This window comes from Pygoscelis adeliae, unplaced genomic scaffold (genome assembly GCF_000699105.1).
Source record: "Pygoscelis adeliae isolate BGI_AS28 unplaced genomic scaffold, ASM69910v1 Scaffold171, whole genome shotgun sequence".
In the NCBI taxonomy this organism is placed as follows: Eukaryota; Metazoa; Chordata; class Aves; order Sphenisciformes; family Spheniscidae; genus Pygoscelis; species Pygoscelis adeliae.
In genome coordinates, this window is record NW_008824186.1 from 5305254 (window position 1) to 5319602 (window position 14349).

Consider the following 14349-nt stretch of genomic DNA (forward strand, 5'->3'; position numbering starts at 1 on the left):
ATATAAGTCTGTGTAAGCGGTTATAAGACAAGCCTAAATCAGAGGTGTTGATATGGTACTGCTTAGTCCTTTAGAGGTATTGAGTGCTCAGTACCTGAAACACTATTTAGGAGCATAAAAGAGAACTGAAGGTAAATGACAATCTTGCTCTTGATTTGTGATACTGCACTTCGCAGAAGTGTGTGGGTTCAAGAGTACCACCATGGAAACAAGCTAGACACTGTGCGGAGCAGCACAGGCTGTCAAGTGTTGGGAGCAAGGTTCTCCTCTTCCCCCCCTCCTTCCTCCCTAGTCTGTTCCTCTTCCCCAGTCACCCCCACTAACCTCCCCGCCTGCCTTCTGCTTTCCCTCTCTATTCGAGCACCTCTGTCTTTGCTGCTTCCTGATGCCCCTCATCTCCCAGCCCTGCATTTGTCTTCTCAGACATCCATCCTCTAGTTTGATGCTATTGCCTGGGCACCTGGTGGCTCTAGACATGTGGAGACGTTTAAGGACCCCCCAAGGTCACAGGCAAGCAGTTTGTCAGTGTGAATACCCACCTTGACAGCTACGCTTCAGTAACCGGCCGCAACCGTGTACCCAACTGGAGCAAACACGGTTTGCTCTTCAGAGGAAGGTGCATAATTATAAACCATCCGGCTCATGATAAGACCATGTGCAGCATATTTATCAGCAATTACCTAATTTGTTGTAAGGCAGATGTTATTTGCTTGCTTATTTAAACTTAAATTATGCTGTGGAACAATGATTAAGTACATTGGTAGGCGAGGCTTAGTTAGCTGTTGCTCACATTGGAACTTTTTTTGGTTTTTTAGGTCTATCAATATATTGTGTCTCAGAATTTAAATGACAAAAGGGAAAACAGATTAAGCAGTAGATGAAATTCATACTTCTGAAACTCTGAAGCAGAATCCTTAGAAATTCACCACAAAAAAGTAAACAAAGATATACTCAAGCCATAACAGTGAAGCATTCTCACCTTGTACATTCAAAAGAATGACAATTTCAAAAATAAAAGATGCTTGTCTAAAAAGATAGTGAAAGTTATTGCTGAATTTATTTTTCTTCATCTCATATTCCTACCAGACACACACATATGTTTGCATTTCATGAACAAAAAACCAAATTATTTTCCTTTTCTGATTTAGTAAAACATGTGACTTCTAGGACAGTATAGCCAAAGGATGGGAAGACAGTTAATGAAGAAGGAGTAATTTGAAAACAAGTGGTTATGAATGCCTGAAACAAATGTAGACCTTGATTTGGCCAAGCATTTAAACTTGAGTACTTCACTGAATCAGGGTTTTAGACCATAATTAAATTATTGTAATTAAGAGTGGACTCATTCAAAACTAGTAAGTACCTACTTACAAAGGCAGCTATAAAATTAAGAAGCTTGAGTGAAAACTTTTATTAATCGTTCCTTATTTTTTGCATTAGAATACAAAGCAAATTTCAGCTTTTGTCAACTCTTTAAGGATACTACGCTGCATGGTTTAAGGGACTGAACTCTGACAAAGAGACAGGAGCTCATATTCTGAGTAGAGATACTGACAACCTCTATAGACTTGAGTGCATCACTTAATTTCTGTGATTCACTGCTTATCTGTTGTATGGCATTACATCACATATATAAAGAGACAGAAAAATATAAATATACATACACACATGCCACATAATCAGCTAGATTACAAAGCACTTTGAAAACATAAGAGTAAATACATGCCAGATATGATGAACTTTTTATATTTACTACCGCTTGTTAAATTACTGCTACACAATGTTAAAAGTAGATATAATTTACCAATTCACTGGAGTATTAAAGGAGAAAGCTGTCTTTTCCCCCCCCTTCATCTTCCTCTCCCACTTAATCCCCAGAGCTCTAGTCAGTTCAGAGTCATTGACAATAATAGTTACCAGAATTTAAGAACTAATTTCTCGATGTTGATTATGCAAAACAAAAAGCAAACAAATCCCCCCTACTTACTTCACATGTATCTTCACAATTAATTCCACCACAGAAAGCAATAGTTTAAGGGCACAAACTGAAGCATTCTCTCATGCCCTTTAGAAATCTAATACGAAGTTTACGTCCTGCTGGCGAACTGCTATGAGAAGCTTGCAACATTCAGAGCTATACAGAGAACAGAATTCCCTCAGAAGGCACACAGAAAATGAGGTTTAATAGGGTGGGAAGGCGGTGGAAGGGGGAAAGGGTAGAAGTCCTGTAACATGACAGTAACTAGCAGCCAGGAGATTATCACACACACCATTCATGCTCTGTGCTGGCAGAAGACTATCCATCCACCGTTCTGACCTTTTATCAGAAAGAATCAGAGCTTCACAAAACAGCCTCAACAGCAATGATAACATGAAATCTGTTCAGTTTCTAGTCTCAAAGCAACTAGAAATGAAATACCACCTGTACTTGCCCAGTACTCTCTGATCAGACAGATATTTAAAAAGCTTCTGCCCCACACTAGATGGCTTCTACTCTATTTGATGTCTGTCTTCAGGCCCGAAACACACACAAAACAGCACACACTGAACTACATCTCCCATCATTATTTAGCAGGATAGCATAAGCCTGCTGTTCCCTTTTCTTCATAAATCAAATTTCCTTTAGTCGGGAAAAAGACCGACAAATAAACCTGACAAAAATATTTCTGACTACACATAAAAGATATATCAAATTAGCAAATCAGGCAGTCAATCACATATAGAATTGCACACAGTCAAGAGTTGTTTCAGGTATTTGCACATGTAGTTCCCAGTACGTGGGACTTTGGAATCCATTTCACAATTCATTAACATCGTCCATCTAAAGTTCTCAAAGCGTTTTTAATTACATTAGTTCATAATTTCCCTAAAAGACAAGTAACATTTTCACTATTTTGCAAGTAAGTGCATACAGAGCAGAACTCACCCTGCGTAACTTGGACCTACATCTGAGCTGGTGGCCCTACTATTCCTTCATAATCAAGAACTATGTCTATTCAATGTAGGCCAAGGAGTTTAAGGCATAATTCATGTGGTCAAGTGTAGACATAGTCTTTAGGAGAATATGTATTTCCCAGAATCCCACAGCAGTACTGGTAACTCCCCAAAGATTAGAAATGGTGCAGACATTCATATCCAGTCAGGTGAGACCCACTTCTAGTCCCATTCACACTAGATGCATTGTGTCCACCGTAACACAAGTAAACTCCCTCCCCTCCACCACAAACCCCTGATCTTTACATCTATACCTTAATCGCTAAATTGTCATTCCTGAGAAAAAGTCCTCTAAATAGTTTACTGAACTAGGATCAAGGGAAGGTGGATTTCATTTTATGTATGCCAGGGACTTGCCAGACAGTCTTTCCCATTTGTTCACCTCGTCACGCTTGTGTTTTCCTTCTCCGCTTCTGTAAGCTGTTTTCAGGTGGGCAGCTCAGGGTAGGAGTGTTCCCTTGCTAAGCATTACTACCCAACCTAATAATTCAGATACATTTTCGGGATCGCTGCATATTAGCATAATGAAAACAACAAGTAGATAGTAGTACTGATCAGTCCTTCTGCCTCAGCCAAAAAAAAGAAGCTTTCACACCCAGGCAAGTTTAGAAGCCGTAATCTTTTCCCCCATTCAAACTCTCAATTATAGCTAAACTGAATTTGAAGAAAAAAATGTGTTATTTTTGTTAATGCTAGTTGGTATTAAAATTTAACTGCCTAGATGTATAATATGCCTAGGTTTTATCTCTAAATCTGTTCCCCTGGTTTGGGTCTTATGATGACTAGAAATAAATGTTCCTGAAAAACCCTGGAACCAACCTGTACATGAAAAAAAAAGGAAAAAATAAACGAAAAAAAACCCCACACAAATTACACTGCATATTTTAAATGGCCTACGTATTCCACCTTTACAGTACTATGCATAAAGTAGAAAGACAGTAGAGAAAGTTAAATACTTCCAGAAGGCAATTTGGACCTCATATTGAGATGAATTACTTTGTAAGTAATTCTACCTTTAGTCACTTTGAAGATGACTACTTATCTTCATCCTTTATGCCAGGAATAAAAGCACTGCTCAATTAGCAGCCTCCAGTCAGGTGACCTGAATCTCCCTCCTCCTTATTCTTTAACAGGGATTAACTTCTCCCTGTGTTAACAAGGACTCGATGCCCTTCAGCAAAATGTCTGTATATTTTGTCATTCCCCTCCCCTTCTTTTTTTTTTTTTTTTTTAAAAGTGCTAATTACTTACTAATCAGTCTGTTGACTGAAGATTTCTGCCACACATTATAGGAAAAAAAACAAATCAAGCAGGCAACTCTAGCACCCAGAAAACATCTGTCAACCAGAGCCAAAATTAAAGATAAATGAAACGAAGTTGTAGCTAGACAGGCTACTCATTTGGATTATATAAACCACAGACATTTCATTTTTTTTCTAGAGGCTTCAGTTTTGGTAAAGATGTTTCAGCCTATGGAATTTGGATGCAAAGACCTAAGGAACGTTCCATTGCTCGAGCTTATCACATACACAAAGATTCGCTTTAAGTGTTAACAATAATTGACATTTCCACGGAGGACTGCTAGTCAAAGAAAAAACAAGAACCATCTGTAAAATATTCTATTGTTCAGTTAGAAAGATGAAAAATGTGTTAACAGAATCTGTGGAATAGGGAAACAGATTTTGGTCACCGGCAGGAAATTAGAACATTGCTTTATGTGAGTGTGTAAATACAGATATTCATAAACTAAATACTTTCCACTGCTTTTGTCTATTTAAAAACAAAGTCACCAGACAACTTTTTAGGGTTGAACCTTCTCTTCCTTGCCCCAGAAAGCAATTTAATAAAGAGCACTGGCCCTGTTAAGAGTGGTTTGCAAAAAAAGAGCAACCAAAACCAATGATATTTCTGAAATTGCATTATGGTATTATGTCTGTCTTTGGTGTTTTGAGCTCTTTTCAGTACGGTGAGAAGGAAATAGTTCCTTAGAACTACAGTAATAAAGGCAGCTATCATAATCCTACATTACTTCAATACTATATTAACCCTAACACTTCAGCTAACTATAGTGAAATAAAACTTACCTTAAAAATCAAATCCTTTTTCCCGTAACGAAGCTCTTTCAGCTGGGCTTGGATCTTTTTTGACTGAAAGTAAAGATAATAAAATCAGGGGGTTATTTATTTTAAATATTTACTTTTAAGATCAGAGAAGAAAGGTAGCACGTTCTGACAATGTGCAGAAACTAGATCAGCTTTAAAATGCAGAAAAATAATCAAAATCAAAGTCAATTGCTTTTCCAGGGTAGCATGCCTAAACCAGGCAAAAGTATCAAGGAAAATGTAAAACGGCACTCACCTAAAGAACGTATGTGAGTTACTACTATTGTGGACAACCGTTTGGCTTACGCATTTTAGACATGAGATGTTATTAATACTTTCCATGAAGCATAACCGAAGGCATCACCTTCAAAGCAAAGAAACTTCTTTTTCTTAGAGGGAAAAAGTTTCCATAGGTTCTTCTTTGTCATGACCAGGGAGTTCCAGATAGTATCTAAGTGAACTAGGTTCTCTGTGACCATGTCCTCTAAAATAGGCATAGTTATACTGATTTATATCAGCTTAGGCTGATATTTATTTTAAATACTGTTAAATTTATCCTTAAAATAATTTTAAGTAATGGTCTATTCATTCTTTTATTTATTTAAACAAAAAATAATAGAAATGTGGTTTTTTTATACTACACCCAACTACTTCACCCTTTATGTAAGATTTCTGTTAAAATAATAATTTCTATTTAATGAAATCCACAGTCTCAACCAATATTCATTAAGTTTTCTCGCACTCGTTAATACCAAATGTTTAGAACTCCTTGGAATGGATTAGAAGTCTATTCCGCATTTACTGAAACAGCACATGCATAAAAATAACATATTACAGATGGTAGTATATCTTTCGTAAATTGGAGCTTTTAGAAAGATTTGATGTCTTTCCAATTGGTGCAGTCAAATTCAGTGACAGACTTTTGGGAAGAATCAATGAATCTAAAGATAAAATTTTAGAACTTGCTTTAAATATTTAAGTAGTAAGGCCAATTGATTATTGTATTTCGTAAAATCTGAAACAACTAGCCAAGATCAGTTCAATTAACTTCTTTCTTCTGTAACTATATCTGTTGTTATTTCATCTACACAGCAGAACATGTCCATTGCCTACACTCAATAGCCCTGTCCTCTGATCTGGACAATGTAATCGATAGAGTTATGGAATATATTCCACATCAACTGAAGACCAATGAGAAAACCTTAACCAACTTTAATTGTTCTAGGAGTTGTGCTTAGGAAAGTATACAGTCTGTGACATATAAGGTATCCAAAGTGGCTATAGAAGAATCTAAGAGTTACAATTAAGGTATCACTCATTTGCTAAATCACAAACGTGTGATGAAATTAAGAATTATGGAGCGAAATGTATTCAGTGCATAATATAAGTGACTCAAAAGCACGTATATAACCTGTAATCCTTTGTGATAAAATTTGGTTGTTCCGTGGTTTTTCTGCGCTTCTAGGGAGAGGACATACAAAACCTTTTAGTGCAGTCAGCCAGATAAGATCATCATTAGACACAGGCTGATAACGAGCTCTAAACCACAGCATCTGGGAATATTTCCCTGGCACGTGCCCCTTTCTGTTTCCTGGGAAGCCCAAGGTTTGTACCACCCTGCCTTCCTCTCTCCAGGGCTCTGAATTCCTGGAGAAGAAAAGCCAGCCATATAAACTGTATAGGATCACAAGCGTGTTCCAATCTACGCAACTGGACAACAAGGAATCACAGGGCTCACTAAAACTGCATGCAGCCTGAGAGAGCAGAACGAAGCAGGAGCTTCCCGGTAGGCAATTCAATCCATGAAGGGTATTTGATCTAGTAACTAAATGAGACTGATTTCACACAGTTATGCTTGCTGAGCATAGTACTTAATTAAAGAGCAGAAAATACACTGCGTTTCTCTGGCTGACACCACGTAACTAGCAAAACAACAACAAAAAAAGGATGCTCCTGTAGCATTTTTGCTTGTTCTAATGGCACTAACCCACTTAAAAGCCACAAATTTGCCAGGATGATTCATAAAGTCTGAGATTCTTAAGGTTTAAAATACACTCACAATCTGCTACCTTGAGAGTTAGCTAGCTTATGTTATGTTTAGTTTTCTGAAATTCTCTGACAGCAAGGCTTGTCACACTACACTAAATTAAATTTAATCTTAGGCTTCACCCTTTGATTTAAAGACATTTATGTTGCAAATATTAAAGGAAACATAATCAAGGAAAAGATCTTCAAGTTAATTACCAAACATTCAAGATGTTACGCAGCTAGGAAAAACAAACATGAAAAAGAGGGGAAAACAGAAAGCTATGTTGCACACACTGCCGATTTTTTAGCAGTAAACAAGGGAAGAAAATATATTTGTATTCATGTACTGTGGCACGTCTGAAAGCAACAATGGTGATATAGGAAGATAACAGATTTTGACAAGCTAGAAAACAAACAAACAAACAAACCCAAACCCCTATTATTTCACTGACCCTCAGTTAGGCTAAATAGCTAATGTAACTAGAAATCACTACTTTGACCTCACAGGTTTTGACCTTTAAGTTAAAAAGTAGAGTCTTTAATGAAGAAAACATGTTCAACCATAATTATGAAAATTTTAGTCAAGAAGAAATGTGTTACGTTTCTGTTTCATTCTGGTAAGGTGCAATGACTTTCACAGAAGTTATATATGCAAAAAAACATGACTAAAGTCATGTAAATGAGTAAATCAGATTCATATATAGTAATATCCTCTTTCATGAAAAGTTAAATAGCTAAAGGGACTGCTCGCACGAATGCAGTTACTTGTACATTTACGTATTTGCAAAAAAATAGGGCTTTTGTATCATCAACTATCTTTGCTAGCTCGCTCTTCAGTAGAGAGGAGATTTCTTTCTCTGTATTTATTATATAAAGTGACCCTTTTTTTTCTTGAAGTAATGAAACATTCTAGGAATCAATAATAATAAATCTTTCCTCTCTCTAGAAATTATTTTTAAAAAGCCATTTAGCTATTCCTGTCTTATTCTAGGTATGGAAATCAGGGGAAAGAAATCAGTTTTATATATAACAGATGTATAATATACATCTACAGAGCTATATATACTTTTCATAAGCATGCCCAAACATTAGTTGTCTAAAACTTGAGTTTGCAGCTTGCTTTCTAATACATTTGAGTTGCTCCTAGTGAAGTCACAGAGAAAAGTTGAGATGAGAGTGCTTTAGGAACACCCACCATACACACATAATATATAACCTATACCAGAACCTCTGTAGAAAAGACTTTGACGCAAGCTTCTTTTGGGTGTGTTAGATTTAGAATAGAGAGGAACCTTCCTTACCTCTTCTGCATGAATACCACAAAGCTTGTTCCCTGACAGGAGCTTGTTTTTGAGGCTTTTGTTCTGCAGGGGGAAAAAGAAAAATAGAGTTTTATTACTGAGAGTTACTGAAATATTAAGGGACCCTTTAAATATTTGATCATACTAGTTTTATTTTATACATGGATAACACCTTCAAGTCACCAAAGACACAGGTAAGAAGACAAGATAGATGCATTATGGCACTGTATCCTCTCTTACAGAATTCCAAAAGGCTATGACTTTGCATTAAAACCTGCTTTCACAGAAACAGGATTGCACATTGAAACCTTCCAAAACACTCTATCAACTGAAAGCAATTTAGATTGGATATACTGAGGTAAAAATGGAAAGAAAAAACCCTTTAAGCCTTGCCTGGTGTCAACTGCATAGCTCAGTATCATTTTCAGTAAATCATTATAACAACTGAGTAATAGGGTCAAGACCTCATCGCTCGACCTTGATGATCAAATTCATGGGGTCTTTTTGCTAAATTTCATAATTTAAAACTGCAAGTAATCAAAAACTTTAGAAGGTTATCTACCTGATAGCATTTTGCCAGCTCAATATGCTTTTTCATGTAGGAGTTTTAAATGTATTTCTTCTCATTTTCAGGCAAAATAATAAACCCTGATAAAATGAATTTTCAATAGTCTGGTAATTCTTTCTGCACTCCTCATGCATGTTATCCCATAATTGACAGTCAAAGGTGAAGATTTCTTTGCAATGTGGACATCTTTCAAAACTGTTCAGAAACATAAGTATTCAATAAGCAGATCTTCAAGTGTTGGACATAACATGCTTACACTAAAAAGAAATTAAAAGAACACCAAGACCAACTTCTCCTGTGCTAATGAACTGTAAACATACCTACAGAAACCTAGCCCATCACATTTCAGGAACGTGTATTTATTACTGAATAGCAATAGCTTTCTTGAATACTGTGCACAAGAACAAGCTGGCATTAGAGAAAAAAGGGTAATTCCATCCAGGTCATCAGTTCAAATTTAGGTCCACATCCCACTGAAACACTGGAAGATTTATTTCCCAAATTAGAAGCTCGGTGTTTTTCTTGAAAACACCCTTCTCACTTAAGCAAATGCAAAGAAACTAAAATTCCATTTGAAACCTCCTTTGCACCATTCCAAAATAAGGAGAAGATATGACATCATTTCAGGCGTTTCACTGTTGCTATCTACCATGCACCAATACACATTGCTGCAGAAACAATAAATCTTTTCCAGCTGTTTGACACAGGCACCCACAGTTCTGTAATGCAACAAAAAGGAATTAGGATGTTACTTTGAATGAGACAACCCAGATTCTGCCTCACAAAATGTGATTTGCAAAGGGCTGGGTGTGAGGAGGGAGAAGAAATGTTGTTCTCATGAGTCAGTCAATTACTTTTTGCTCTTTATTTGAAAATCGTGTTGTAGCTCATCGCAGAGCAGCACCTTATTGTACTAACCACTGTAGAAATACAGAACAAGACAACTGGCTCCACACAAAGGGAATTGGGTAGCAGATACAAGATGAACAAAGATAAACCAAATAGAAGCCAAGGAGATGAAGCACACCCAGCACATCTATTGCTCACCAGGGGTGCATCTAAAGAGCTATGTTGTACTGGGATCACACAGTAGATGTGATTGGTTTGACATAAAAGATCAGCATCACCTCTTGGGGTGACGGCCGAACAGATGTGCCAAAGGCACTGCTTCATTAGGGAACTGCACTTAATTAACCCAGGAAGTCAAGTCATCACTTTGTTTTGACTAACCAGCTTCATTATCCCCCAGTCTCCCTACAGCCTGGCAATGGTTGGTTTAGGTAACAGACTCTATCCATATTTCAGAACCAAAGTAAGAATGAGTTGTAATCCTTACATTTTTACTCATTTATCTTCCTTTTGCCAAGCATAAGCTACTATAAGAAATACTTTTATTAATACATTAACAGTTCACAAGTAACTTCTACACGTGCTGTTTTGAGAAGGCCCTGCAGTAACCCAGAATGTGAAGAACTGGATGCCTACCACCTCGAAAGGGCACACATTGTATCAGATGGTTGTCACAATTTCCACATTTTGTGCCAGGGTAGCCTGGCAAAAGAATATAGTTCAAAAACAAAACTCGATGAAAATATTTTAAGTTAGGAGATGGACTCCATTTTGGAGATTTAGCTAGGTTTAACAGGATTTACTAATACTGCCTCATTATCCAGCCTACTAGCACCAAAAAAAACAGGTTTACCAAAATGTAGGCAAAACAGTCATGATTTAATCTGCACTTCATGTTTTTAGAAATGAGAGCAAGCATTAAAGGTTACAATTATCAAGAGCATAGTAAGTAGGAGCTTGTCAGAGGTAGATGACAACTTCTTGCTTACAATTTTGAGTGTTTACGTTACTTAGCAAATCACGTCACTGTCAAATATAGCTTTGCCTCCTGACTAATAGTGATAATTTTCTATAGCAGAATGTGAAGTATACCAGTAAAAACGTGTGAAGTACAATAGAGCTTGATTTGATCGTGATTCTGAATTAAATGTTTCAAAATGAAGAGTCTGATCAGGTACATATTCTGTAAGTTTGCTAGAAAGGGGCAATTCAAAACCAGATCAATTAATCAATGAGATTTTTAGGTTACAAATGCTTGTTGAGTCAGGACAGAAGTTCTGACTTCTAAGTCTTAGATAAGGATTCAAGATGATGCTTCTTATTTTCCTATTAAGCATCCTTCAAAGAACAACAACAACAAAGTTAAACTAACTAGGATTTTACACAGTTTTTATTTCAAATATTTTATTTGCTATGAAGTACCTGAATGAAAAAGATCTTGGACATTTCAAGTTTAAAAACCAATAAAAGCTTAAGGAATGAATTAAGTATCTGTAAACATGTCTTTAATAGCCTCTTTTAAAATTATATAGAATAATGATTCTAATTAGACGTGGCCTTTTAGATTTAGAGAAAGAATACCATTATATTCAAACTAAATAGGTATTTTAATGTATTTGAACATCTTGGAAAGCTTATAGCACAAACTGTTAGATGGAGTAATCATATCATTAAGCCAAGTTACTGTAGTATCTAATTCTTCATTTACTAAATCTTTTAACTCGTTTGCGCCAGTAATTTCAGTGCATCCCTAAATTCAGGTGCAGAAAACTGCTGTCAGTGGTTGCCACATGTGCAGGAATCCTGTTGTCGCTTCCCAAGCAGTCGATTCTTACTGTCCTGGTACCTACACTCAAGAAATCGTACCACACATGAGTACAGTCTCTATCAGCGTCCTCCAAAACAGCGAGAACTCTCAGTGACAGCTTGTCAGCTTTGTTAACATATTCTTCACAGAGCTTCCATACTGAAAATGAAAAGCTTTCTGCCTCATTCCTAAATAGATTTGTCAGTCAGTCCCTGGGCATTTTTTTTTCCTTTCCTTTTATGCTGACATAACGTTCGCAGTTTTTTTTTTTACTTCTGATTTTATTTTCAATATATGAGACCAGGCTTAACGGAAGATGAATTCATTATATGAATATTGACAGTAACCCTATATTTAGGTTGCCTAAAGATCTCCCATTGATATAAAAGCACATAGAAAAAGCTGTAGCATCACAGTTGCTTTGCCAGTGTGCCTCTGGAACCTGCAAGGAAAAAACCCCTTGTTCGCTGGCTAGGGGGGTATATATTCCTTTCTATTCCTAACTTCTGAAAATAATACCTTCAATTCTGTCATTTATTCTCCTGAATCAAAGGCCAGTAGCCAGCCAAAATAATCACCAAACATCTGAAGAGACGCACCTATACGTTACTACAAAAGCAGCATTCCCTACTGTGGCAGACTAAGCACATCACCTCTCCAGAGAAGGGGGAGAGAGAAGGAAACAACAGAGATATGACTACCTTAGTATTCTTAGAAAGCAATAACCATGATGCTAATGGTCCTTTCTTTTCATATTGTTAGAGAATTTTACTAACTTTTATCTCAATAAAATTCAGCTCTCGTTCCCTCTCCTATCTCCTTCTCTTTACAATGTCAATGCATAACAGCTGAAAGGTGTGACAAGGGGGGGTTGTAATTTTTTTTTTTTAATTCTCATCTCCCTATTAGAAAACTTGGACAAAGGCTTAAAAAGAAAAGCACAAACTATACACTTAAAAGCTCAATGGAAGCACTTTTACAGTTGCAGTTTTAGTTCCTTCCTTTTCTGCAAACTCATTTTATTAAAATCATTAATTACATAGCTACATAGTGTATTTTTCATAATATCACCTCCTCATTTAGCATATACAATAAACACCTCATGAGGCAAGAGTCACAGTTTATAGGCATTGTTATTGTTAAATGTGACAAACTACCCCCAGGTCCAGTTTAAAGGGGTTTATCATTATTGTAAATCTGAAGTTATGGGGATTAACACTTATCTGATGTATCATATATTCTACTTACAGAAGGGCAAAATTATGCCACTGATGTAAAAGGCACAGGTTTTCAGATGTCATTTCCTGAAGTTAGGTTATCTTGACCTCTGGCCACACAGATGAGTGCTTTAATACTCTTATGTTTATGTTTCATAATTTGAAACACCAGTATTAGCTCACTGAAACAGCATCAAGATCTCAACCCAGGATGAACAAACTATACAATGCAGACATCATCAGTACCAAACAAGTTTAGTTTGCCTGCTAGCCTTTGAAAGCATGAGGACACAAAGTATGTTCAAGGAAAGAAAATCACTTTCTCTCTCAGAAAATTATTCCCAGCAATCAACTTCAATTCAGACATTTTATCTGAGGTCTGACAGCTGTTGTTTGTTGTATACAAGATAAATTTCGCTCTGCCTCCCCTTGATGAATAGCACAAATCAAACCATACTGAGCCCCTGCTCATCACTGGAACGTTTCTCTCTTATGGGCATCCTATTAAAAAAAAACAAACCAACCAACCAAAACCCAAGAACAACAAAGAAACCTGGACTCTGCTCAGGAGGAGTGTCAGGGCCAATTGCCAAGATGAACTGTTTTCCATCTCCTGTTAAACCAAAGCGGTTCATTGTGCCCTTAGGAGGGAATTCAGAAGACAGTAACAGACCAAAATCAAATATCTGGACTTATCTGATATCACAATGTATTGGTACCCATTTTGCTTTGGATATTAGCTTTGTATTTCACGATGATGAAAAAATGTTTTATATAGCATGAAACAGGGTGACTGCTTTAATCCCAGCAGGGTTGGCTCGGCCCTTCATCTTTCTGAGACAGATAAATTGAGTTTCCTGCACTCTACTATGTGAGGTTTTTCAGACAAGACCTTAAGAACTGCAGTTCTACCTTTCCTTTATGGCCAATGAAGACATTGTGACTTTTTGTAAGAGGAGAAGTTTGCCTTGATATTCTTGAGGATGTTTGAGTGTCTTTTCCCAAAAGTTTTTCAGTGGTCAAGTGTGCTAAACAGCTGAACGACTCTGCCCCATCAGTGTATTTTTGTACTGATGATGCTGATATGAACCGCACATTTTTCAGATCTGTCTGGATCTAAACTCAGAAAGCACCGTTGTCCTTCTAGCTCTGAATTCCCGGGAAAAGCCCACTTTCACCATGGCCAGGCTTCAGCCTCTCCCCATGCCCAGAAATGCCCTCTGACACCTCTGCCTGCATTGTATTTAGGAGGCATATGCAACACCCAGAAGCTGACAGCTGAACCGGGTAACCCCGGCAAACACATCACATTGTTGCTGCTGTAAGCTTAGACATGTTTGGACTTTTAGAATCATAGAATCATTAAGGTTGGAAGAGACCTCCAAGGTCATCGAGTCCAACCGTCAACCCAACACCACCATGCCCACTAAACCATGTCCCTAAGCACCTCATCTACACGTCTTTTAAATACTTCCAGGGATGG

The 14349-nt window shown here is 37.1% G+C and overlaps 1 protein-coding gene across 1 annotated transcript in view; it reads right to left on the bottom strand.

Moving 5' to 3' along the window:
• Positions 1 to 14349, bottom strand: part of LUZP2 (leucine zipper protein 2) — a 205463-nt gene that overhangs the window by 59692 nt on the left and 131422 nt on the right. The window contains exons 6-7 of the mRNA XM_009334525.1: positions 8426 to 8488; positions 5079 to 5141 (exon numbers count right to left, since the gene is read on the bottom strand). Coding sequence (XP_009332800.1) covers positions 5079 to 5141; positions 8426 to 8488 — 126 coding nt within the window. The remainder of the gene's footprint in view (positions 1 to 5078; positions 5142 to 8425; positions 8489 to 14349) is intronic.